The sequence below is a fragment of the Nematostella vectensis genome, chromosome 6, assembly GCF_932526225.1.
Source record: "Nematostella vectensis chromosome 6, jaNemVect1.1, whole genome shotgun sequence".
In the NCBI taxonomy this organism is placed as follows: Eukaryota; Metazoa; Cnidaria; class Anthozoa; order Actiniaria; family Edwardsiidae; genus Nematostella; species Nematostella vectensis.
Window position 1 is genome coordinate 4,246,490 of NC_064039.1, and position 23,542 is coordinate 4,270,031.

At 39.1% G+C, this 23,542-nt stretch overlaps 2 protein-coding genes and 1 long non-coding RNA gene across 11 annotated transcripts in view; 1 reads left to right on the forward strand and 2 right to left on the reverse strand.

The window, feature by feature from the left end:
- Positions 1 to 763: 763 nt before the first annotated feature.
- Positions 764 to 3,077, reverse strand: LOC125567908 (the record flags this gene model as incomplete). The annotated part of the gene is made up of 2 exons (XM_048728915.1): positions 764 to 2,040; positions 2,815 to 3,077. Coding segments are annotated over 2 exons (552 nt in total), but the record flags the coding sequence as incomplete, so codon positions are not given.
- An 8-nt stretch (positions 3,078 to 3,085) lies between these two features.
- On the forward strand, positions 3,086 to 3,689 carry LOC125568060. The gene is made up of 2 exons (XR_007312045.1): positions 3,086 to 3,386; positions 3,589 to 3,689. It is a non-coding gene; the product is annotated as an uncharacterized LOC125568060 (long non-coding RNA).
- A 1,473-nt stretch (positions 3,690 to 5,162) lies between these two features.
- The window catches only part of LOC5502646 (octopamine receptor), a 28,557-nt gene continuing 10,177 nt past the window's right edge, over positions 5,163 to 23,542 (reverse strand). For 4 of the 9 annotated variants that reach the window (XM_032370941.2, XM_032370939.2, XM_048728549.1 and 1 more), the window contains 4 exons: positions 22,712 to 22,793; positions 13,114 to 13,175; positions 7,821 to 8,857; positions 5,163 to 5,754 (listed from right to left, as the gene is read on the reverse strand). In XM_032370941.2, coding sequence (XP_032226832.2) covers positions 5,636 to 5,754; positions 7,821 to 8,718 — 1,017 coding nt within the window. In that variant the 5' untranslated portion in view covers positions 8,719 to 8,857; positions 13,114 to 13,175; positions 22,712 to 22,793 and the 3' untranslated portion in view covers positions 5,163 to 5,635. Of the gene's footprint in view, positions 5,755 to 7,820; positions 8,858 to 13,113; positions 13,919 to 17,397; positions 19,856 to 21,313; positions 21,999 to 22,711; positions 23,312 to 23,542 lie in introns of those variants that run through there. The other 5 variants (XM_032370940.2, XM_032370943.2, XM_032370944.2 and 2 more) reach the window with 5 other exon arrangements.

Consider the following 23,542-nt stretch of genomic DNA (forward strand, 5'->3'; position numbering starts at 1 on the left):
CGTTTGATTTGTACGAACGGGCAAGATACATTACAGTCTACGGAACAGATGCTCATTTGCATAAGCCACTGTCCGGCGTCCTCGATTCCATGCGAAGCCATTTTCTGTCATTTGTCATGACAACAGATCTAAGGTAAACCCCCGTGAGCCAACTGAGAGGTAATCAATGACAATTATTTTTTTAATTTTGAATGGAAGCTTTAAACGACCAGAAAGGCGTAATGCGCCATTAAAATTGTCGTGTGTTGTTGTGAACAATATGCGCTTTATTTAAGTGAAGGAAAGAACCAAATACGACCGATCTTCAAGATTTCTGAGAAATTTCTAAGATCATGTGGATGATTTACGAAGTTTGGCGATCAGCTTAGAAACTTTGAGTAAAACAGCCTTCTAACTCAAACCCTCCAAATTCACTTTCCGGTCGCATTTCTCCTCAGAAGCTCTCTTCCACCATATCAATATTTTTATTGCGTTTCCTGAAAAAAAAAATCTAAAGAATTCGGCTAGAAAATTTGTTCACGCTAAATTGTGAAATGTTACAAAGATGTGCTCAAGTGCAGGCTTGGGTTTTTCATCATTGAGCTAGGTAGAAGGCTTTATAAGTTATCTCATCCCTGTGGAAGCGAAAAAATGTCTGTAAGATTCGATATTTAGCGCCGTCTTGGCCCTGGACACCTAGATGGTTAAAATCTTTTTTTGTTAACGGGGGGGGGGGGGGGGGGGGGGGGTTGGGGCAGTGCACCAAAGAGCACCATAGAGGACATAAATTATTATACAAATTTATTACAACACCGAATACACTACATGGTTTACAAGTGAATTCACATCACAAGGAGCTCAACTCACAGTATACTTTGTTGAGTGAGATAGGGGTGACTGAATTTTACGAAACTTCACAGAGATAATTAAAATGATCACTTCTCGGTGAGTTTCGTGCGTTTTTATTAAGAATTTCTCACAAAACCCTAAAACCACTAACTGTGAGCTTGGGCGCCCTGTGTTCACATGTGCGCATATATAATTCTATCTACTTTCATTTTGCTTTTGTAACAGCGAATGAAGACCGACCCCAAAAATTGGAATTCTGATTAATGCAGTTATTGAAACTTTGTGTAGTATTTTCAATTTTACCGGGAAAATGAACGCGTTCTAACTATTGTTTGATGAGATTGATACTCCTGGCTTCTTCATTTTTGGGTTCTCAATACACACTATTTGCAATTCCTTCACAACTGCTTGCGTCAATAAATAATAATACATTAAAAACATTACTACATTAAAATTTGAAAACATTACAAACAACATTACAATACAGGTAATTACAATATCAGTGCCAGTATATGGTACTTAGTTACGATATGGACTCGATATTGACATATTTCCTGTTTTATCTGCTCCCTGGGTCGAGTAGTAGTATCGTTTACAAATGACACATGGAAGAAATTGCATCTACATTCTTTAGAATTAGGGACTAAAAATATACAACGGCAGAGAGACTACGACAGCATACACATAAGTGTGTGTAGCTATCATTTTCTCTTTAAGGTGCAGAGAAATATAACTTGTGCACCATTGTTGTCCTCTGCTGTCATAAATCTTCAGTTTGCTACTATGACTCACCCCTTCCCCATTAAAAAAATTACTAGCTATGACCACGTCTGTATATGTAATTGCCTACAAAAATGCTAACATAAAATTGAACATTATCATTATCCAATAAATATTCCATAAAAAATATTGAGAAGGCTAGATTAATCATCGTCATCAGGTGTAAAGATGTCGTTTTCTTCAAGCCAAGCTGCTCCCTCCCTCGATATCACAGCACCAACATATATGAATGGTATCACAACTACAATGACCTTGAGCAAGCCAAAACTGACATGGTCTGGCTTGCTAGCAACAGCTCCCGTTTCTGTGGTCTTGATTGTCCTTTGTTGGGTCAGTGAGAGTTTTTTACCAAGTGATGCTCTTGGGTGGAGGTAGGATCTTGACGCATTGGCAAGACTTCCAAAGATTCTGCTGGCCATTTTGAAGAACTTTCTAAAAGAACAAAGGGACACAACATTTTCTAATACATGTTTTTCAAAATAGCTGGAAAAAACATCTCCCTTGTCTTGTGATCACCCAAATGGTGCCAGTGGTAACTACTGTATAATCTGGCCTTTAGAAAAAGTCTTAGTCTGTATCTGGCAGGGAAGGTTAACATCCCTTTTTCCTTATCAATATCGTTTGCAAGCAGTTGGCTTGCCTTGTTTTTTTCCTGGAATGTGGCCTTTGCCGTCCAGCACAGCGACAGGCCCTAGCAAGCATTGTGTTTTTCTCAGCAAACTGGTGACTACAAATTACCATGCAAAGGCACGTTCAATAGTGGCGAATACTTGAAGGTATTTTGTTAAGTTGATACCTATAAAGCAAATCAATGTTTACTATTTTGAATGATGTTAGCTCTCTTTGCCACACTTACAGCCCAGGTAAATGTAGTGTAGCCTGTAATAGCGGGGACCGACTTGAAATATAGTATCCTTGATATTCTTTAGTTCTAGTTTTTACTTTCTGTTGTCGTGAACAAGCTTAGAGTCCATCAAAGCCCACAATAAAACAACGCTGATTCGGATAGAATACCTAGTATAGAATAATATTTTTCTTGATTTCTTTCACCGGTATTGCTTTTTTGTAGTTGATTTCATATAGCGATTCCAAGCAATTTTTAACAACTTAGGCTTGGCTAACATCGATAAAAACAACAAACAAAGAAGATCAGAAAATACCCGATTTCAAAACCAGGACGGCGCAATTACATTACTAAGCTCTTACCTATCGTCTCTGAAAACTGTAAGGATATGTTTGGAGATTGCTTGAATAAAACACTTGCAGAAACAGTGTAGTTTGTCGTTCGAATCTCTCGAGTGTATACTCCCAAAATGGCGACGGACAACACGCTGACAAAAATACTGTGTTGGGTATGGTAGGGCTAGAGAGGAACACAGGCAACCCGCGTCAAGTTGTGGTATAACAGAAAAGCTAGAAAAACTAGATGGTCTGCGAAGCGTGGGCTGCAGGCGTGTAGTAGAAGGTAAAAGGTATATTAAACGCCTATGTGAAACAGATTAACGGTTCGAGCGTTTGGCTAAGTTCAAACGTCGTATTATCCATGAATGAATCGAGTCTATTGTTTCATTTTCATTTGCGGCATTTGCATTGAATACGGCTCATGGATAATACGATCAGCCTTAGCCCTTCGTCAGAGTAAAAGATACCGAATATGATGCGAACAATCGGTAGTGTGTCGGCGCCGCGCGCGCGGGCCGACAAAGGAACAATAGGAGAGGGGCGCGCTAAAGAAATTGTAATTATCTATGCAAATGACAGCTTGTTGTTTATACCGAGTAAGTACGCAGCTGCTTTGTCTCCTATTATCTTTGTTCTACTAAGGAGTTCTTTTGTCTCTATTCTTCTCGTTCTTTGTGTCGAGGTGCGGATATTATTCATTTGCCCAATCAAATTGCGGCTTGTAAGAGCTGCGTACTGGCCCTTTATACCTAGGGGGCTCTACAGTCAAGAGAGAAAATAACTCTATTCTCTTTCTAGATGCGAGAGTCATTGGAACCATTGTGCAAAGAAACTCCACAAATAGACAAGTGGTCGACGAAGTGTCCTGGGAGGTTTATAATAAAAATGACTAGAAACTGGTTGAATGTATGGCGGGTGATTACATCGTTGCGATGTTCACAAAAACGCGTGCCAAGCTAATCATACCGCAAAGCTTACAAAATATACAATAATTGAGATTGCTTGTAGTGCATGTGATATGGTCCGTGACAGAGTGTGACTCTCCATTGGGTCCGATAATGGTGGTAGGAACGATATAATCACAAGTGGTACATCTCTCCCTGGTACATCCCTCCCTTTTAGCAAGAGATGAATCACTTGTCACGGGTTTCTACTGTGTAGATTTCAAGGGATCTTGACTTTGTCGATTTATATTTTATCATTTACAGATATCAAATGGTAGGTCCGTAATAAGGGAAGGGTCATTATTTAACAGGGGGGTGCTATGTTTGGGGAGGGTTGAATTTTTTGAGCGCCGATTTGGGGGAGGGCCTCAATTTTTAAACTGGGTTTCGGGGATTTTTTTTGAACAGGTGTTCTGATCAATTTCCGAGCTTCCTAATAGTGTGGAATTTCAAATTTTCTGGGTAGAACCCCAGACCCCATAAAAATTAGATAAATAAATATGATGGGCCTCTTGCCTACACATGACTCCGTTTGACTATGGCGCTTCTATTTGTTTTATCTTTTAAAGTTTTGGTTTTGGAATCTCTATTCACGTCACTCCCCCAAACTTTTCAGATTGGGTAGTATGAAAAAAATATACAAATAAACATTCTGGTGGAAAGGAGCTTGTATGATGCTATTTAGCTTTTAACAATAATGACTAACATTGCAATGGGGAGTATGCCCCCGGACCCCTTATATGCAATACTATATATACCCCTTGAATACTTATACAATCATAAAATCTTTTGGTCCTCCTGGTAGAAATTGCCGTACGTAAAGAGTATCCCACGGCTAGACTATAATTTTAATAAAGTAAACCGGATATTTAGGGGGTCTCCTCTAAGCATGTCCCTTTTCTCAATATTCTCTACCTGAATAGTTTTTTAACTCTCTTTCGTAAAATAGTGTGAAAACGACCGAAAATGTACATGAACAAAGTTTGGATTTACATTCTTTTTGTACTAGGGGAGGGCCTTAATTTTTAGTCGCCTTTTTGGGGGCAGGGTCACAGTTTTTGGGCTTTACATAAGGGGGTGGGGGGAAGGTCGGGATTTTTGAACCGGAAACAAATTCAACTTAGCAGCCCTACCCCCCAGATAAATAATGATCCTTCCCCATCACATGGTGGGGAGTGTTTTTTCGAATAGAAGAGAAAGCACTCTAATAAAGACGTGAAAAGAAGCTGTGGTTTAGGGCCTCTTTCTGATATTAGGGACTAGGCCACGGTGCAATGAATCATAATTACTTTTAACTGTTGCAAAATATGGTTCTTAGGGAAAATCCCACTCGGGTTTTAAGAGAAATAGTTAATATAACAGAGAGCATATACTCTGTTGCGGGGACACTCGACTGGGTACTAAAATAATATAAACACGACGCGCGCGTTTTTCTTGACAATTTATTTTTCTATGAGTGACTATATAAGTCTTTCGCGGAAGCAGTGTTTAATCCTTTATTTCCCTCTCCTTACTGTCACTAGCGGCCACGTATATGATGCATATGGTACAAGTATACGTATATACAAAACAAAAGTATAAACAAATTGTCTTAAAAGACTCTGCCATGTAGACGAGATTCGCTACCGGTTTTGGGTATATTTTATCCATTACTCCGGTTAAAGAACGCGACCACTTTGAGTGTTTTGCTTGATTTAAATCATTTGAAGGTACGTGTAGATAGTACCCACCGCTCTAGAAGGGATATTAATCAGTGCCCCTTCTCCAGAGAAATGAAAGTAGACAAGCCCTCCCTCCTGGTTTCTGGCTCCACTTCCCTCCATCCCGATAATTATTGCACAGTCCCTTATTTATGAGCCCCTGATAGTAGCGCAAAAACAGAGAGACGAAGGGGCGTCTTGTCAAACATGCGTGAGAAACTGTTTCCGCGCATGCTCTGGTGAGTCAGGTTCGCTGTCCACTTGTTTGGAAAACTGCGAAGTTGCCCCGTTAATAGTACTGGGGGAGTGGGACATCTTTACTGCGAACAGAAAATAAACAACGATAAGGGATTGTTCATTAAAAACCCTAAGGTATGGGGGGGGGGGGGGGGATTTTGACTGAAGACGTCTTGAAATTTCTGCTCCCCCCCTTCCTACAGAGGAACGTTTTTTTCGTATCGCCCTCCCCCACCCTACCCCCCAGGATTCCAGTAGGACTTATTTATATCTCCGGGCCCCCTTTAGAGGGCCCATTTAGGTTGTTTGATTTTTTGGGAGTAAATGTAAAGTCACCACTTAGAGCGAGTCAGACCATTTGTGCAACCTGAATAACAACATATCCATTACCGTGGACCTCATCTGGTTCAAATGATGAGAAAAACATCTCCAGGGCAATAACTCGTGTGTGTCAAGCACAGGAAATATGAGATCGCAATAAACACAGGAGTCATGACCGGGTAAAATTGTTGTTTTGTACTTGACTAATGGCAATTGCCCCAAGGTCGCGATTAAACAGTTTCAGTAACTCGCTCTTGTCGATTTTAATATGCTGCAAATGCAATAGAAGTAAAGATTGTGCGTCATCCCTCCACAATGTTATTACCTAATAGGGCATGCACTACCTTAAACACTTGGAAATAAAACGTTGATGGCCATTTAGAAGGATGGGTGTCGTTAAGAGTAAACCCGAATATTGTCATTCATCTTAACATAAATTTTCTCATCTGTACCGAAAGCAGTTTTTTCTTGCATATCAAGCAAAATACGTAAAATGAAATAATGAATAAGGCTGAGAGTCATTAAGTCAACGAGTCATAAAGTTTCAGAAACTAATAATATCATATTATTAATATCATATTATAACCATATCATAACCATATAAGAATATATACCAGACCAGTATCTTATCATTAACCCTCCCGTCCTTATCACTGCCCCCTCAGCTCTTATCACTAGCCCCTCCGTCCATATTAATACGTCCTCTTCGTACTTATCCTTACCCTTCCATACTGATCTTTACCCCCTACTCTTAGACCAGTACCCCCTCCATACTGATCTTTACCCCCTTTACTAGACCAGTATCCCCTCCATCCTAATCTTTTGCCCCTTCACTTAGATCAGTACCCCCTCCATCCTGATCTTTACCCCCTTCTTTTAGATTAGTACCCCCTCCATTCTAATCCTTACCCCCTACACTTAGATCAGTACCCCTCCATCCTGATCTTTACCCCCTCCACCTAGATCAGCACCCCTCCACCCTAATCCTTACCCACTCAACTTAGATCAGTACCCGTTCCATCCTAATCTTTACCCCCTCCTCGTAGATCAGTACCCCTTCATGCTAATCCTTACCCCCTCCAATTAGATCAGTACCCCCTCCATCCTGATCTTTACCGGCCCCCTCCACATAGATCAGTACCCCCTCCATCCTGATCTTTACCGGCCCCCTCCACATAGATCAGTACCCCCTCCATCCTGATCTTTGCCCCCTCCATTAAGATCAGTACCCCCTCCATCCTGATCTTTACCCCCTCCACATAGATCAGTACCCCTCCATCCTGATCTTTACCCCCTCCACTTAGATCAGTACCCCCCTCCATCCTGATCTTTACCCCCTCCACATAGATCAGTACCCCCTCCTCCATCCTGATCTTTACCCCCCTTCACTTAGATCAGTATCCCTTTCATCCTGATCTTTACCCCCCCCCCCCCGCCTTCACTAAGATCAGTACTTCATCCACTTATATCAATACCCCCTCCATCCTGATCTTTAGCCCCTCCTCTTAGATCAGTACCCCCCTTCATCCTGATCTTTGCCCCCCTCAACTTAGATCAATACCCCCTCCATCCTGATCTTTAGCCCCTCCTCTTAGATCAGTACCCCCTCCATCCTAATTTTTACTCTCTATCCTGATCACCACCCTTGTCCACCCTAGTAAGTATCTCCACCATCTTGATCACTACTCCCTCCATTCTAACTCCACCTCTGCTTCCTATACCTGATCAAACTTCACCATTCAAAAGGACAATATCAAGACGCTGTCCACGAGGTAGCTTATTTTCATTTTTCGTCAGTTTGACCGTAACAAAAGTGTTGTTTGTTTACCTGGTAAGTATGGCGCCAGAAGTCGTTTGAAAGCGCGTCGGAAATCTTTATTCATCACTCCGTAAATAAGAGGATTCAAACAGCTGTTGCCATAATGCGCCCACTTTGCAATCGCCACAAGAACAGGGGATGGAGTGACGGCACTGGTGTAGTAACAGAGATTGATGACAAAGAAAGGTGACCAGCAAACGAGGAAGGCGCCTATCACAACCGCAAGCGTCTTGGTGGCCTTGAGCTCTTTTGTGAGAAAAAACCTGTGTGTTTTTCCTTTGATGGTAAGCTTGATCTGTTTGGCTTGATGGCGCGCGGTCAAAAAGATCCGGAAGTAGGCGATACAGATCGCTACGGCTGGGATAAGGAAGTTCATAACGGTAACAAACAGTGTGTACCCCCTCCAGTGCCAAAGAGTTGAACCCAGCGACGCCACCACGATGGAGTACACCCAGATACAGATGATAATAACGAGCGCGCGGGGTTTAGTCATCGTCAGAGGGTAAACCATCGGGTGTATGATACACAAATAACGGTCAATGCTCACGAACGTTAGGTGCCATATCGATGCCACACCCACTATTATATCCGTGCAGGTCCATAACTTCTGCAGAATCATATCCATTACCCATTCCGGACCGGTTATAAGGTATGCCACCCAGACGGGCATCGCGAAAACAGCCACGAGGATGTCAGTGACAGCCAGTGAGGCAACGAAACAATTTGTAACCTGCCTCATCCGATGAAATACTTTGAATGCCATTATGACAAAAACATTTCCGAAGACCGTCAGTAGAAGAAGAATGACCACAAAGGTTGAGCTTACGGCGATGGTTGTAATCGAAAATTTTGGAGGCGGCGAGTTAATAGAAGAGTTCGAGTCATTGCAGCAGGACTTCATCTCCATATTGCGATAAAGTCAGCGGCCCGGTCCTGGCGCCGTGGTTGAGGTGTATATATCACGTTTAGCGAGATAGCCTTTAAGGCAGTATTTCGTTTCGTCTAAGCGATACTGAGGTTTCACCCAAACTGATTCGCCTACCTCCCTGTAATCAAATAAAAGAGAATATGCACAAAGAGCTTGTTAACAAGGACGGGGGATGACTTTGACAAATTGATTGTCGTAAAACAAAAGGGATTTGATTATTTCTGTTTTTCTCATTTGATGATTTGCTATCACTTTAAGATAACGACTGAGGGTAGAATTATAAGGAAACCTTCAAAAAGTTCAAATTTAAATGTCAGTCGGCATGCATAGATTCGTTTTCGATATTGTCAATTGCTGATAAGCCTACTAGAGATTAAACCAGAAAGGTACACAGTAATAACATCAGGGTTTAACTAATGAAATGTGTGCACAATGTTGATAGCCGTGCGGGAACTCTTGCACTACCTTATTATTTTTATGACTGAATGAGTGTAATAAACAATAGATTCATTAAATTCCTATTCAGTGAAATTATAAAAAAAGTAATAGAGTTAAATAAACATAACAAGGTTGGTAGAGAAAAGCACAGAAAGTGCGTTGCCACCGAATGATATCTAAACACTAATTCATGAAGCAATAATGAAAAAAGTACTGATATTTATTAAGGCGCCTCGCGACTACTTGTCCATCGAGTCCGGGACTTATTTAATCAAACCAGTCTCTAACTTGCCACTTTGATTATATTTTACTTGCAAAACAGACTTGAGGTTTCGAGCAGACTTGATCTAATATCCTTTCAAGACGCCTCTCAAGAAAGAGTTAATTTACCTAGACAGAAGGTCAGTATTAATATACGTTAATGTGACCAATATTATGGCTTTTCCCTTTCGAGATGGTGTTTGCCTTCGCAAGTAATATCATAAACTAGCATTACTAACATCTTTTTTGTCATCCAAACGTTATCATATACTTATGCAAGAAAAGAAACTTAAACGAAAAAATATGACATATCAATCGTGGCCACTAAATAGAGCAAAATAAAGGAAAATTTAGATAAAAATCATAACTTCATTTTCAGTTTTTTTTCATCTTATTCTTAAAGAAATAACCGACTAGACCAAATTGCTAACAAACCTTAAATGTTATTTGCTTAGGAGTTTTCGCGCTTCCACACAGCGCCAGAAGACGCCAAGCTGCTCTTTAACACTTCTTATTGATTAAATACGCAGCGAACATGCCTCTAGGGTCATTACCGAAGACATCTACTGCCGAAAGCTCCGCGTTTAATTAAGTCGATGTAAAAGGGAGCGACTATAAAGAAAGCAGGGCGGTTGAAGCACCTTCTAGTATTTTCATTATCATTATAAACAAGTGAACAGTTTTTGGACTTCGTTTATGCATGGGCAATGGTTTACGTAATTCAGATTTTACATGATACCAACTAATACTCAGAGAGGCTGGTTATATGATAATAAATAATATAAGAAAACTTGGTGCATATTCGCCATTTTGTGTTGCTTATGGAATAGTAAAAATGGTAAAATACACTCTTTTTTTTAAAAAAAGAACCTTTTTATAGGAACGTCAAGCCTGAGATTTCACCAAATTTTAAGAACATGCTAATAACATGCCGAGGCGTTCTAAAATGCAGAATCAAATTGTGATCACAGTAACAACCTTATTATTGTTATTGATCATTAGTGTTATTGTCTTCCTTATTATTCATTGGGTATTAGGGAGCGGTCATTATTTAATGGGGGTAGGGGTGGGGGGTAGGCCGGCAATTTTGCAAAACCCGGCTCAAAAATTTTGGCCCCCTCAAATCCAAGCGCGAAAATCGTGACCCCCCTAGACCGAGCGCCCAAAATTTTGCACCCAAACCCCCCCTCCACCCACCACCTCCTCCACATTTTCATATTCAATAATTATATCTCTTTAAAACCACCGAGACTTGACATGCATACTGAGTGTAGCTGAATATAACCTTTACTAAAATATAGATCTGATAGATTCCAGCTAGCATGGCTATTTTGTCCTATTTAATTTAAGTATGAATCTTTACTTTCCCTAGTTAAAGAGTGGCACAGAAATAAACAACAAATACCGGTGTCGCTAGATAACGAGATAACGTCGTCGACGGCATTAAAGCCGCATTGTCACCAGTTTACTTCCGGAGGTCCGACGGAAACCTCAACCGTTTAAAGACAAAAGATTCTATTAGAATTCGAGATATTTAACAGGCCATCCGCTCTAAATTATCGATCAAATCCTCGAAGAAACTTTCAATAGACACACTGCTTTCAATATTTTGAAATATTTTCAGCGTTTTCCGTTAAAAAATCATCGGAGATTGCTACGTAATCGACTGGAAGTAAACTGGTGACAATGCGGCTTTAACAAAGACATTCTAGGTTTCGCAACATTTTAAAGTATTCGTTTTGTTCAACTGATTAAAATGGGCAGCTTTGTCTGTCAACCATGAGAGGGATTCTCAAAATGTATTTATATAAAGACAATATTTGAACCTGAACAATATGGAACTAGATATACAATAGTAGGAAACATTATGAACTGAATAAAATTTAAATTTGAACAATGACTCTCTTGCTCAGTATTATATTAAAAACAGACTTAAATTCGGCGCCCAAAAAATGTGACCCCCCTCTAATGACAGCCCCCCAAAAATATGACCCCCCTAAATCGGCGCCCCCCAAAAACATACCCCCCCTAAATATTCGCCGCCCCCAAGTCCAATCTGAGTCCAAGCTATCACAGCTACAATATAACTTTGAATGCTTGGCTGTAAGACATTGGATTTTGATTTTCCGCTTCATAACATTTACAAAGGTCATTTGCCATTCAAAGAACCAACCTGTAAACGAGGATTTTGATGAGGGACAGAGTTCTGAGTATATTGTTGTCGAATGAAAGGTGTACTCACTTTTTAAATGGCCTGTAGCGTCGGCAACAAAAGAGGAAATAAATAAAAAAGAAAGAAAATGCTTTTCCGGTAAGTATTTCCCGCCCACTTTAAAAGTAAACACAGTTTTTTGGTCCGCGCATCAGGTTGGTTGCCTCTGGCGGTTTGCGGTTCAATTGGAGCCCCAGCGTAGCTAATAGACCCTGGTGTAATAATTACTGGTCATACTACAGCGCTAGGCAGCTAAAATATTATTATCCTTACTACTCCTGACAAAAGCAAGTCCTTATTCTCACGATATTGATTCAGCCCCATATTTGTATATTCAACTGAAAACACTTTGTTATGATCAACAGCACCTATATTTCTGCTGTGCACAACAGCCTTCCTCAGGGTCACCCCAGACGAAATATAGGTGCTGTTGATCATAACAAAGTGTTTTCTCTTGTTATTAGTTAAATTGTATCGAGAATCTAGTTTTGACAACACAAAGAGATGCTTGTGATTTATTTGTATATTCAACTGTGTATGCATTTGAAAAAGCAAGAAACAAAAACTATAGAAGCTGCTAGAATAGTAAAAAAAAAAAAAAAACAGAAGCTGCTGGGTTTGATACAAAAACGATGGTTCAATACGCGGGGGGGCGAAACCCGGAAAAGTGGACCTAATTTTTCCAGAGTGTGGGGATGTGGGGCGTAGTGAGTTCTCTGATGAAAATCTGATCACCCCCAAAAAAGGGATTTTTATGCCTTGTATCTCCACGGGACGTTAATTGTCGGATTTGGCTACATATCAGAGCGATCTAGCTTATGCTTGATAGTTTTGTCTACAAATAGCACGTCTATTGAGAACCGAAAGTAGACCTTCGGCTGTTGTGTTGTGCTGTTTAATTTAAAACTTTTAAACTAGGATCCGGAGCCGAACCTAATTCCAAGTTTCCAATTTTCTATTCACCAGCCTTGTTGTCTCGAAGCTGTTAACCTCCCTAACATCGGCGTGGTGCGAGAAGACTTGTAACCAATCTAATTCCGTTAAGAAATTAAAATCGTTTTAAATGCGTACTTTTCCTTTAGGCTTTGTGTGCACGTTAAAAAAAAGCAAACTGGAATTAAAATATTCGTATTTTTACTGGACTAAATACCCTCTTTGTCCTGACCTCCCGTGAAACAATAGCTTACAATAATTCTCTCTTTATTACCCACTGAATAGAGAAAAAAATGAAAATTATCTTAAAAGATTTGAAAAAAGAAATAATGATTATTACAATCCCGTAATTAGTGTACGGTATTGCTTTATGTTGATCTGTCAGGGAAAAAGGAATTGCCAAACTGTGTTTTAATGATGGAAATTTCCAATGTCTAAAACCTTCTTCGTGGGGTCCAAAGTTATGGAAAATGTAGAATAAAAAAGGAATGCACTTGAAATAATAACAATATTATAATATTCTTACTTACGTTTCATTTAGTGGATTTACTGGCCTTTGAGGTAACTTGTTCCAGACATACGGTAATGTTGTCTGTAAACAAACCACAGAAAAATTAAGTAATGAAGAAGTTTGTGTAAACTGCAGATTTCCTCTGCAGATATGGTGTAGTTCTGACCCGCTCTATGAGCAAACTTTCGATTTTTTCTATTGATATCACGGTTTAAACTGGTACTGGCAGATAAACCATCGTAATCATACGGTGATACCACGAGGCGTGTCACGAACTATAATATAATCACATTTCACTTCACAGCTTCATCACCAACCAGACACGACCCTAACATTGATCTTCACGTAAATCTGTCAAATCCATCTCAAAGCATTTATATAAGAATGCTTGCGTGTAGAGCAGTGGAGGGAACTAACTATAACTGGAAATACTTCATTATTGAGGTGAAACTGTTGATGGCCTTGTGTCATTCAGTTTGTTATTTAAATCACCCTAATGAGGATTTGCCTTATCGTCGCACGTAAGTCCACGCCGAAAATTGGTCTCTCACGTATTAGTAGATCCTTACTTTAACTCGTGAATTAAGCATAAAAAGTGAAAACATGCGTTCAAAGAGGTTATTGCTCGGGTACCGAACTTAAGCACAACTTTGTCAAATGGTAACTTTTTTAGTTATGGTTCGATTTGGACCTTGGACATTTTTCATAATTAACACATTGACCTCTCAACCGGCCTGTAACGGCTTAGGGAAGTACCCACAACCCAAAAAATTCATAAATGCAAACTAAACACAACAAGATGAAAATACTCAGGCATCAGTCTAAGGGATAAATGGTCTTGAAGATATGCATCCAACCAAGGTGTTGGCAACTACTCTTAAGCCAAATAATAGCACAGGTTCTTTGACAAATTTCAAATCGAACAAGGAAAGAAAAGCAGAATCACCCCTCTCAATAAAACGCTCAAAATACCACACAAGGGAGAGAGATCAGCAAACACAGCTCAAGAAACAAATAGATACTTTTATTCTGATCCTCCAGGTACATTTTCATGGCTTCAAGACACAATGTCCACTCCTTGAAGGCTTGTAAAACCACGAAGATGCCTTTACGAATTGCAAAGAATCCTGGGAGATCCAGGGAAAAATTCACGAGGGGAGGGCCAGTCAATACTCCTCTCCCCCAAGTCAGATGGTTTTTTTATAAGTCTTTTCACCCCGAAGAGCCAAACAAATCAATTCCAGGTCATACAGACCCAGAATAGCAGTGTAAACAATTTTGGAATCAATTTGGTTTCAGAAAAGACAGCATTTAGGAGAGCTGTGGTGATTTATTAGAAAATTATTTTCTCATCCAGGCAAAGCCAAACAAGAAAAAAACATTATGAATCCACCTTTGCTTGCAAATATCCATAAGCAAAGCACTCAATTATGCTCCAATAGACTTCATGATGTCCTGAGACACTCTCCTAATATGCTCATAGCTGTATTTTTGATGAAAAATACAAGTAGCCATCAAATTGTGCTTGCTTCAGCACAACGACGAGGGATTAAAAGTGGGACCGCAAAGCACTGTTGGAAAGCTTGGATACCGCTGACTAGGTGCAGCTGTGTTTGACTTTGACGGGCTGTATAAAACTCAGAATAGGGGGGGGAGGTATCTGTTTTCAGTCTGTTTTTTTTTTGTAAATTCAGCTCAAAAATAGCCAGGAGTCAATGGGTTAAATTATTCCCGCAGATGAAAAGAGGAAAAGGAGGATCTGTTAGAATAGTGTTTCCTATAACAAAACGAAACTGCGATATCCTGCTTCAAGTCCCGTCGAAAGACCTAGGAGGGGGATTGGCTGACTGAAATATAGAAATGTACAGTCTTATTATTGAGGCGTGACCGTTTTAATTTATTTTTTAGCATTTTATGGCTTGAAATTTTCTTAATGATGTTCTTAAATTGAAGTCTATATAAAAATGTAATAAGTATTGGAATAAAGAATTGGAAAAGTAAAGAACCACAAATGATAAAATCAATAATATTTTAATGTTATGTTATTGAACACATTTTAGAACGCATCGTGTTTTTGCTGCTGTCTAAGAATGTTTATGGTCTAAGTCTGGGCAGGATTTTCGCATGTAGAATTTTGTGAAATCTCAGGCTGGACGCTCTTTAAAAATTGAGTGTAGTTTGAGGAAAACATATTTTGATGGCTGCTTCAATTTAACATTTTCAAGCGCTTTTTTGTTTCAAAGGGTTCCCGATTCTACCACCACTAGTTTCAAGTCCATTAGCCTGCTAACATTCTCTACAAACATATCTCTCCATAATAACAAGCTGCGGCGTTCCTCTTTTTATAAAAACAAAAAAAAATCTTCAGCGTTCTCAATTTCTTGGATGAAGACTATATTCGAATTTCATTTTAGTCCTACCTTTTTTTATGAGCTATTACCGGAAATTTGGGAACTCTCGTCAACGATTCCCATTAGACTAATCTTCTTCTGGCATCCGTCATTCAAAACTTTTGAAGAGCGTTTTTATTGGCCAGCTTTATAATCCTTACCAATCACGTTTTCTTCTCTCCATCAGGCTCTAACCAATGAAAAAGCATCAAATGTAATTCCCATGATTTGAATGACGGAAGCCAGAAAGCGGCTGTAGTAGTTTGAAATTTTTGACGAGAGGCGAGAGCATGGAGCATGGGGAAGAGAGTGGCACGAGAACGAGGCATGAGAAAAAAAGGGAGGGGGTATCCCCACGCACGAAAAAGGCCCTGAGTCATCGGTGTCGGTGGCGGACGGCGGATTTCTTGTTGAAACGACGCCATTTTGTTTGTTGACACGACCTCGTTTGCATGCCCAAAACAAGATGGATTGCGGGATTTGTTGCACACAAAAAAAACGTGATGTTACACGGATCGATTTTTTCATAATTCGTCATTTTTTGTTGCATTATTTCGATCATGATTCAAAATCCTGAAACATGTTGCAAAACAAAATTTGCGTATAAAACGAGGCAAAAGACCATGTTTCACGGCAATCGTTTTTTTGTGCAGCATGTTGCGCGAAAAAACGATGTGCAAAACGACGCGTGTAACATCACCTTTATACTGCCTCATGCTGAAACGCAAAGTTACTTACTTTGGAGACTATACGGCAAGTTCGTGGCTTGAAATAAAATAGACAAATGCGTAAAAAATCAAATACTCCCTACTAGCAGAAAAAGTATTAAATTCTTTCTGCTCACATACATATAAAGAGATAAGAATACAAACTTCAAGTTCGCCAAGACTATTTGAAGGGCTCCGCGTGATAGAAATGCACATGAAAGGCTAACGCATTTGCCGACATAATCACCCATTCATATTTGTAATTCTGAGATAAAGTTTGTAAGCGAAAAGAATAGCGCAGGAGTTTTAGTGCGAATGACTGAAAATGCTCGGGTCAAGAGGGCGTGCGAGGTTTTCATTCTTTTCCGCAAGGTTTGCGGCAAGCGGGTTTTTTTGTGAAAAAGGATTTGAAAAAAAAAGAAAAAAATTAAGTAAAAGTCAATTAAAAAACAAACGAGAATTTACTATTTTGATAATTAGCAATTTCAAATTAGGGAACTCGAGATACTGAAAATTTGTCACTGGGCCATTCAGTATACAGAACAAAGTATTTTTAGTTTCGCCATCGTTGGACCTTTGTAGATAAGATATATCCGGACTCAATTTCCTTTGAATATTTTTTCGACTGTTTGAAAGCTACGAACATATAAAGGGAAAAATGCAAAGATAAGAAAAACGAGTAACAGGCTCTTATTTTGATTACCTAACAATGGATTTTATATTATATTAAAGTGATATACTGCTCATGTCGGTATCATTCATCATTATTAAATAAAATAAACTTTTAAATTATCTTATCAATTTAGAAATCTGCCTTCATCGCCGAGATATCGTTAGGCTCAAAGAATTTAGCACTGCAACTTTCCTTTTCAAAAAATAACAGATTAACATTAAATTCTAAAACATCGATTATGTTTTATCCCATTTCAGTGTTCAAAATTGAAGCTGAAAGAGACAAAAACGTTAGTTGGGAACTATGAAATTGTTTTTTTTAACGTTAAAACGTTTATTGTGGAGAATGATGCAACATAACCTAAAGTTTGACAAACATAAAAAAAATATAGCAGGCCCCGTAATGTAGATACCAAATAAAACCCTGAGGACATTGAGTATTGAAACGTCACTTAAAACCGCCAGAAATAGCAAGCGAAGTGAGGGTCTCCAGATCAAATTTTTTATCGAATTAAAGATTAAACAGATTCTTACCTGGTCATATGAAGGAGTTTTTTTTTTATAAATGTATTTTCGGCTGCGTTGATTATTAATCTATCTTTTGCCTTTTTCCCTCTGTGGGAGAAGCAGCTGCAAGTTTGGTGATTTTCATCCTTCTTTCGTATGTTCTATGTAATTACCATACACATCAATCTTAGAAACGTAAACAATCAGTTCAATTTCTCACCAAAACTATGTATACACTTATGTATGTATACGTTTCCTTGACTCTGAATCAACTAGGAGCGAGAATAGCCACTAACAGGGAACGAACTTGTTGTGTTTATTGTATCGACGCTTGGTGATCAAATGCTGCAACAATTAAATACAAAGGGGATATCGCCTGTGATTGGATACCGTAAAACTGTCAATCATTTCGCAGCTAGATTTTCCCAGCTGACGGAGCAGATGCCTAAATTTGTCACCAAATATTAGATAACTAGAGACGTCGTCAAGATCAACGTTGCATTGGCGACTTAACAAATTAATCAAATATTTGAAAGATTGCGCAATGACAATCAATATTTCGGCTTCTACTCTATTCTCGATCGTTTTGAGAAAAACATTTTAGGGAGGAGGGAGGGGGTGTGAAGACATGTCCAGGGGCGTCGCATGCTGGGGATCTGTGGCGCTTACACTACTCATTTTTAATGCACATAGCACAAAAATGTTATGTTTAAATAAAAGTACTGAGGCAGAATTTGATTTTGTTCTCTTTAGGGACAGGGGAAGGTTGGATCAAATGCGAATAAAAGAATTATAGAATAGAGCCTCTTAAAAAAAACCTCGAGCCTCTGGTTTTCCAGGGTAAAATCCTCAAGGGAGACGTGAAAATGTTCGAGTAAGCGGGAAGTTTGAGAAATACGAGAAAGAGCAACTCGAAAACTAGGGAACTAAAAGTCTAGGAAACTTTAAAAAAAATAACGAAATATGTCAACGAAACGTTTCGTAAGTGACGGACCATTAGAAAAGTGGGGGGCGGGTAAGAAACAAACAAAATTCATACACAATAAAAAAAACAGAAAAAAATTGCATAGAACGATGAAAAAATTGCACGTCTTGGAGAAACAAAAGAGAAGACAAAAAGCATGCACTACTGAAACCTCAATTCATGTCAAATTCAAAATTAAGTTCTGTTCTTTTCTAGAAGGAGAGCTGGAGGTATATTCACATAGATGTCGCGCATACATTCAAACATTTTCCTATTAAGGGGCTAAGGGAAAAGGGCGGGGTTGGAGTTCGAGACCGTGGGTTCGATTTACCGGGAAGTTCGATTTAACAAGGCTTTGAGTTTTCAGAACGTTCGAGTTAACAAGGGTTTGTGTTACCAGGAAGTTCAAGCTAACAAGGGTTTGAGTTAACGGGATGTCCGAGCTAACAAGGATTTGAATTACCGGAACGTTCGAGTGAGCAATGGTTTGAGTTACCGGGAAGCTCGGTTAACAAGGACTTGAGTTACCGGAACGTTAACAAGGGTTTGAGTGAGCGGAAAGTTCGAGTTAAAAATTATTCGATCATTATACACTTATTGGAAATCCTCATGTTGTTATGGAGTTAATTGCATCCTTGTTTTTATGTTATCTCAAAACAGTGTCCCTACAAGACTCCACTAATAACCGCAATGACATAAATTTCCATAAAATTTCCTCAGATATAAAAATGTTTGTCCTACCTTTCCTTTCTGCTTCCTTCCTGGCTAATTCTCTTGTTGTACTGTCCTTATGTACGTTGTACTGTCCTTATGTACGTTGCACTGTCTTTATATACGTTGTACTGTCCTTATATGCGTTGTACTGTCGTTATGTACGTTGTACTGTCCTTATGTACGTTGTACTGTCCTTATGTACGTTTTACTGTCGTTATGTACGTTGTACTGTCCTTATGTACGTTGTACTGTCCTTATGTACGTTGTGCTGTCCTTATGTGTGTTGTTATACTGTCCTTATGTACGTTGTTTTACTGTCCTTATGTACGTTGTACTGTCGTTATGTACGTTGTACTGTCCTTATGTACGTTGTACTGTCCTTATGTACGTTGTACTGTCCTTATGTATGTTGTTATACTGTCGTTATGTACGTTGTTGTACTGTCGTTATGTACGTTGTACTGTCGTTATGTACGTTGTACTGTCGTTATGTACGTTGTACTGTCCTTATGTACGTTGTACTGTCGTTATGTACGTTGTACTGTCCTTATGTACGTTGTACTGTCGTTATGCACGTTGTACTGTCTTAATGTACGGTGTACTGTCTTAATGTACGTTGTACTGTCCTTATGTACGTTGTACTGTCCTTATGTACGTTGTACTGTCCTTATGTACGTTGTACTGTCCTTATGTACGTTGTACTGTCGTTATGTACGTTGTACTGTCGTTATGTACGTTGTACTGTCATTATGTACGTTGTACTGTCCTTATGCACGTTGTACTGTCTTAATGTACGTTGTACTGTCGTTATGTACGTCGTACTGTCGTTATGTACGTTGTTGTACTGTCATTATCTACGTTGTATTGTCCTTATGTACGTTGTACTGTCATTATGTACGTTGTACTATGTCCTTATGTACGTTGTTATACTGTCCTTATGTACGTTGTGCTGTCCTTATGTACGTTCTGTCGTTATGTACGTTGTACTGTCCTTATGTACGTTGTACTGTCCTTATGTACGTTGTACTGTCGTTATGTACGTTATGCTGTCGTTATGTACGTTGTACTGTCCTTATGTACGTTGTGCTGTCCTTATTTACGTTGTACTGTCCTTATGTACGTTGTACTGTTCTTATGAACGTTGGGATCTATTACCTTGTAATCTAGTCCTAGTCGTCTTATAGCTTAGACTAAAAAATAATTAATTTAAAAATGCAAGCCTATTTGCCACTCCGCAGTTGATATTTGTTATGAGTTCCCACTCTAGTATTTTGTTTATGAGTTTCCTATGCAGCACCTTTTGTTGTGATCATTTCGCTTCATTAGTTCAGTTCAAGGGCTTGTTTATCTTTCCGGTTAAAGTTGCTATATCCGTTATTTAGTTTAGCTGGGTTTTTATCCTTTTATGTTTTGTTTGTGCATTAGAGCTTCATTACACTTAATTAAGAAATCTCACCAATTAAGTGCTTATTCTAAGACTGTGCTTTTATTTAGGCACATATTTCTCTTATGCTTGCGCAAAGTGACCCTCGTTTAAAATTAGCGCTTGTCTATCTTCATTTCAACCAGGAGCACATTCACGGGCAGGCTCAGACGTTACTACGCAACTTGGTTGTATGTTTTTTTTCAATGCACGTAATCAGTGCACGCGAGCATGACTGATTTTAGGGGCCTCCTCGGACAGAAAAAGAAAATGTTCCACTACTTTTACCATGTTTTAATGTCATGAAATCACTTCTTCCAAAGTCATACTAGTCTACGTCTACAGGTAAAAAAAAGTTAGAATTAAAAATGCCTACTTGTCTTGATACAACTCAAAGGAATACTTTAATCCGTTTGAATAGAAAAAACACAATTCGTCCAATTTTAGCTACTAGACTAAGAAAAAAAAGACAGAGAGAAGCTTCTAAAAGATCGGAGAGTAGAAAGAAAGAAAAAAAGGTTTCTACTTATGTATTTTATCAAAACGTTCCCGACTATAAAATACCCTCTATTACAGTTGTTAGATTAGAAAACCATTAAAAACACGTGTAAACATGTAATCGATTATTTCAGTAACCTAAAAAAAGTCTTAACGATAGATCAAAAGATAATGGTAAAAACGTTTTAGAACAGAACTAATGTAACTCACGCAGTCATATTAAAAATTATTTAGTTGTAAGAACGCAGGACATTTTTGTATGTCCCTTCATCATTACATGTCTCAAACAGCCTTGCCGGATCGTCTTTATGAAAACACTCCAAATATGACTCAATGGATACTTACTCAGCTTAATATAAAGCGATGGAAGGCTTCACGGTGAAACAACACCACACACCACAGCAATCATTCTCTCCCTTGTTGAATGTGTAGGAAGTATTTATACGTGACACACTCAATGCCATTTTCTGTCCTAAGGCGGTATTCACAGCTTACAGAAGATAAACAAAAGGAAGACTACTCGACAGGAAACAGTAGCAATGGGTGAGATACTTATTAAAATAGTCCCTTATTTCCTGAGTATTATTTCAGCGAAGGCTCAACAAAGCGTTAAGAGCAGCAGAGCTGTCAGCGAGTTTTTATATTCTCTAACAGACTAATGGATGTGAACGAGTTTAAAGAAAACAGCAATCGTAAGATAGCTAATGGGTGGAATAACACGTAGCTAATTATAGCAATACGTCTTTCTCTATGTCATATTCAAAGATATTGACACTGATAGGTTCGAATGCCTGATTGCTGACTCTTAAAATTCAATACTTCAAAACTTGGCAGTGATATCAAAGTTCGTTGGGGTGGCATGAGGAGGCATATTGCTGTTTATTGTGGGAGGAAAGACGCAATTCGATGCGTGATCAAATTTGAGATAAGTTTGCTATGTAAGAATCCTGTGTGTTGTCATACGGGCGCCTGCGAACTGAGAAAAAGCCACTTTGGAAGAAAACGAATTCGTATAATGATTGTGGGCTCCTCGCAATCCGGATTGACCCCCCTCCCCCCCATACCCCCATCCAATATTGTGGTTACTGTTGCTCGCTAAGCACTAGGAGAAATTCTCCTCCATTTGATGTGAAACTAGCTGTTTGGATTACCTGTCAGATCTGTCCTGTTTTGTGTCTCAGTCCTTGGAAACCGTAAAAAGGTGTTTAGAATCATTTTTGATAAAAAGATTACATTTTATATATCTAGATTTCTTTGAATAAGCTGTGGTCATATGATTGTTCTTTATCGAGGAGAAGAGATCATTCCCTAGAAAAGTGACTCTTTTAAACCCCACCTTTTACTATAACGCTAGCTTATGCTGACAAACCCAAGGTCATATAATCTGGTTAAAATACTAACAGAAAATAGATGTGCTCACAACGAATACTAAGGCGAACTGAACTCATTACCTCGTGTTTAGAATATAACAGCTATGAACTACTTACACAACCCCATATATGGGAGCTAACGTCAATCACAGAGCTGTGCCGGAACTGCTCAAAGAAGGGGACATTGCTTTGATTTTCAATAGGGATAGTAATGTCCTCTCCCCCATTCACATTTCCTCCAATGTCTAAACACTGCATTAATACACAAAACTAAAAAAGCAATATGTTGCTGCTATCTGAGCCTCGGCATGTCCTTAGCATGTTCTTGAAATTTGGTGAAATCTCAGCCTGGAAGTTCTAATTTAAGCCTTACCGGGTTACAAGTTTAACATCACCCCGTCTGTGCTGCTCTTCTCAGGCAAATGCGGCCTTGCTCGACTGGAACCTTTCTCGGTCTGCAGCGAACACATACATTCGTGCGGTTAAAATAGGGCTCCAGCAGGAATAATTGAATTATCGCATTCACCATCGTAGACACTATTATTTTTTCTTATCTTTAGTTTTATTGTTGCGAGCAGAAGCAATTACAGTTGCTTAAAAGTCTTTTAAAGTCCTGAAGCGAAAAGGGAACTGAACTTAGTATCAAGTGCTATCGGCAAATGAATAGTAATTAAACTTATGTAAGAGAGAAGAAGGTGGAGAGATTTTGCAAATATAAAAGAAAGAAAGATGGAGATGCTCAACCCTTAAGACATAACGTCATTTTACAGCTTTTTCCAACCATCACAACAACAAATAAACTCAAAGGAATTTCAAGGGCCCGACCACATTCAGTACGCCATTCTATTTTATGAAAATGGGGGAAAACACAATGCAATAAAATTCTTGCAAATCGATTTAAAATGGAATCTTAAAAATAAAACAGACCAACGCTGGATATACAGAGGAATCAACACCAACACCCCATCATAAAAAAATAAGCAATGTCTGTGTGGCTTGCTACGATCTCGGGGGGGGGGGGAGGGGTGGTGGTGGACCAAGGTACCAAAGCTTGCTGTAGCCACAAGTTTCTCGTTGGCTCTTGGAAAGAGATTGGACTTAGGTCTATGCGCATGCGCAGATAATCCTTCCTTCTCACTAACTAACAGGTTAACCGCTGTCTCTGTATTTTTTCTAATAAACGTAGTCAACTAATTTAATTAAT